Raw genomic sequence first — 2,810 nt, 5'->3', positions numbered from 1 at the left:
AGGTAAGTACACCGTGCAGATGTCATCCGGGAATATGCTTGTGCGCAATCGTCCGTAGCGTTCGTCGGCGTGTAGGGAAGCATCCACAACGAGATACCCATATTTTTGATGACCATGGCGATCCAATGACGACCTTTGCTTTGTCTTATCTCGGTATTGACGATAAGACCCACACCTCGGGCAAGCATGTTGTCAGGGATGGAGAGTGGTAGGGTATTTTTGGCGTACACGCCCAACACGTGTCTCTGTAAGCTGGAATCGCACTGGACAGCGCACCAAAGCTCCGAAGCCTTCATCTGACGTTCTACTTGACAAACACGTTCCGCGCTTTATCGATCTCAATCAGAGAGTTTCTCTGAGTCATGACAATGCAGCTCAGCGGTTGAGTGAGGGCTGATTTGAACTCCAGTTCCAGCCTCACGTCTCCAGACTTCACCAAATTGAGGTATTCCGAATCGGCGCAAATCTTGTCCAGGTCAAAGACGTAGAGGGCACTTCCCAGGAGAAACTCGCTTCTGCTGATGCCGTTGCCCTTGCCTTCCGCCCACAAACCCATACCATCGAGCATGCTGACATAAGTGGCGACATCGTCCGCTTCGGTCGGCTGACCTGGCACACTGGCACCGTCGACGTAGAGGGTCATCTTTTTCACCATCGAGGATAAAAAATTGTATGGGTTGCGATCGTATGAACCATTCAGAGAGGCCGATTCGACCAAGCCAACGATATAACGGCTGGCCATGGGGTTGGAGACGTTGTCGATGGAATGACTCAGCTGTGATGTCGGGATGCTGGTGACCTTGACCTCGCTCTTCGTGTATGGGTAGAGGGCGTTAGACTTTTTGAACAGGGAGTTGAAGATCAGAGCGGGGTTGACTTTGACTTTGCAGACATGCAGGTAAGCATCCAGGAGATGCACTTTGAATTCGTGGCTGGTCACGCTGGTGATCAGACAGAATTTGGGTTCTGATCTATACATTTTCACGGTCATGTCCACTTCGTTGATCAAGTGACGGTTCATTTCGAAGATGTCTTCGAAGATGGGACCCGACATGGTCAGTTCCTTGCTTTTGGCGATAAAAGAGGCACGTGTCATCATTCCATTGTTGACCGATCCCGTGACGTCACTGCTTTCCAAGTCCGCATTGCTCACAGCGTAGTCCTTGTAGAACAGCTGTGAGGTCAACTGCGTGCTTTTGGCTTCTGCATCGTACCCGAGCAGAGCTTTCATCATGCTCTTGTAGGCATAGTGGTTGTTGGTCGAAGACACCAGCTGATTCTGCAGGTAGACAGACGTTTGAGAAAATAGCGCCGACATAAACAAGTTTATGGGAGCCACGTTTTCATCTTCTGCCAACGACGTGGTGCCGTCGGCTTGAGTGACCTTGACCTTCACGTGCAGACGGGTCCTTTTCAGATCGATGTAGTCGGCTCCCGAATTGGACACGTGAAACTCCAGCGGGCTCGTGTCGTTGATTTGACTCAGAGGCCTCACGTTAACGAAATAATGCTTCTGCACCGAACTTTGATAAGGCGGAAGTGAAAACAAATTCAACGCTTCGGGAACCAGTTCCTCAAAGTCCCCGTCGTTTATGAGAGACATGCTTTTGGTTCTCTTTTTAACTGAAAATGTCATCTTCTCGCACGGGAGTGCACTTGAGCGCTTTGGCGGTTTTCGAAGGGACGATGGAGGTAGTGTTCTCGGTTCGACGAATTTTCTTCGTTGTGACGCATCTCTCGCCCGCTTTGCGTTTTATAGCCTTGGCTCTCTTGTCTTTGGCTTCGGCTCTGTCTACCTCGCTTTGAGATTCCGATGTCACGTGCATAGTGACGTCAGTGGTTGTTTGGGGTTGCGTTGATCCTGCTGCCTGACGTCGAATTGGAATCGCCATTTTTTTGGCTTTCCCGTAAAGTAGATTCGAAGTCTTCCTCACGTGTTTGTTGTCAAAATAGTGCTTGAACTTGGCATAGTCAGGAACGTACAGCGGACGAGACTCCATGATGATATATGATGTTGTTGGTAGTAAATTACTCCACAAAAGGATATCGTCTCAAGTGAAGTGTGGCGTGGGTCTCCTCTGACAAGAATGAAGCAACGGCAGTGTTTTCACTCCTTAAATACAGTTCAATGTTGTCCGTTTCTTTCAATTTGACACGCATGCACATTTCAGTGCTAAAGGTGTACGTAGGACCCTGTCTCAAATCGATCCGTCTCAGTAAGTTCAGCTGAGTCTCTCCCACCAACGAACTGTCGCAAAGATTACACAAAATATCCACGTAGGGATCTTTGACCTTACTCATGTCTATGGACCCAAAGTTCAACTCCATCAAGGACACCACCCAGAATCCGTCAAATGTCAGTCTCTAGTTGAGTTGCACACGAAAATGATAGGGCGTGTTCCCTGTGAACGATGTGGTTTTGGAGTCTGAGCTTTTGAGAAACACATACTTCTCCATGACAATCTAATTATTATTTTTTTTCACACTTCTTTCAGTTCACTTTCTGACACGTAGGAGTCAAATTTTTTGGGCCAGCCAAGCCAGCGCACCAGGGCGTAAGTCTTTCCCTTCACCTTTTTCCTTTTCAGGACTTTCTCAACTTGCCACAACGCGTCCTCCCCTTTGTCGACCTTCTTCAGCTCGTTTGCATAAAAGGACCCTGTCAAGGGTTCGTCGTGGAAATCTTTGAGTTTGTACTGATGAAACCCTTGTTTCCTGTAGCGTCGAGCCACTTTGAAAAGCTCCTCTGTCCACTTCAGATCGAGCACTGTGTTGAAGGGTCTCCTGAGATATGAGATGCGAACCAGATC

The 2,810-nt window shown here is 48.5% G+C and overlaps 1 protein-coding gene across 1 annotated transcript; it reads right to left on the bottom strand.

The window, feature by feature from the left end:
* Positions 1 to 304: 304 nt before the first annotated feature.
* LOC137280952 (uncharacterized protein F54H12.2-like) lies at positions 305 to 1,603 on the bottom strand. Its single transcript, XM_067812130.1, has one exon. The coding sequence runs from the start codon at positions 1,601 to 1,603 to the stop codon at positions 305 to 307; it is 1,299 nt and encodes a 432-aa protein (XP_067668231.1).
* Between the last annotated feature and the right edge of the window lie 1,207 nt (positions 1,604 to 2,810).

Source organism: Haliotis asinina, chromosome 4, assembly GCF_037392515.1.
Source record: "Haliotis asinina isolate JCU_RB_2024 chromosome 4, JCU_Hal_asi_v2, whole genome shotgun sequence".
Taxonomy (NCBI): Eukaryota; Metazoa; Mollusca; class Gastropoda; order Lepetellida; family Haliotidae; genus Haliotis; species Haliotis asinina.
Note: the sequence above shows the minus strand (reverse complement) of the source record. Positions and strands in the feature narration are given on the sequence as shown.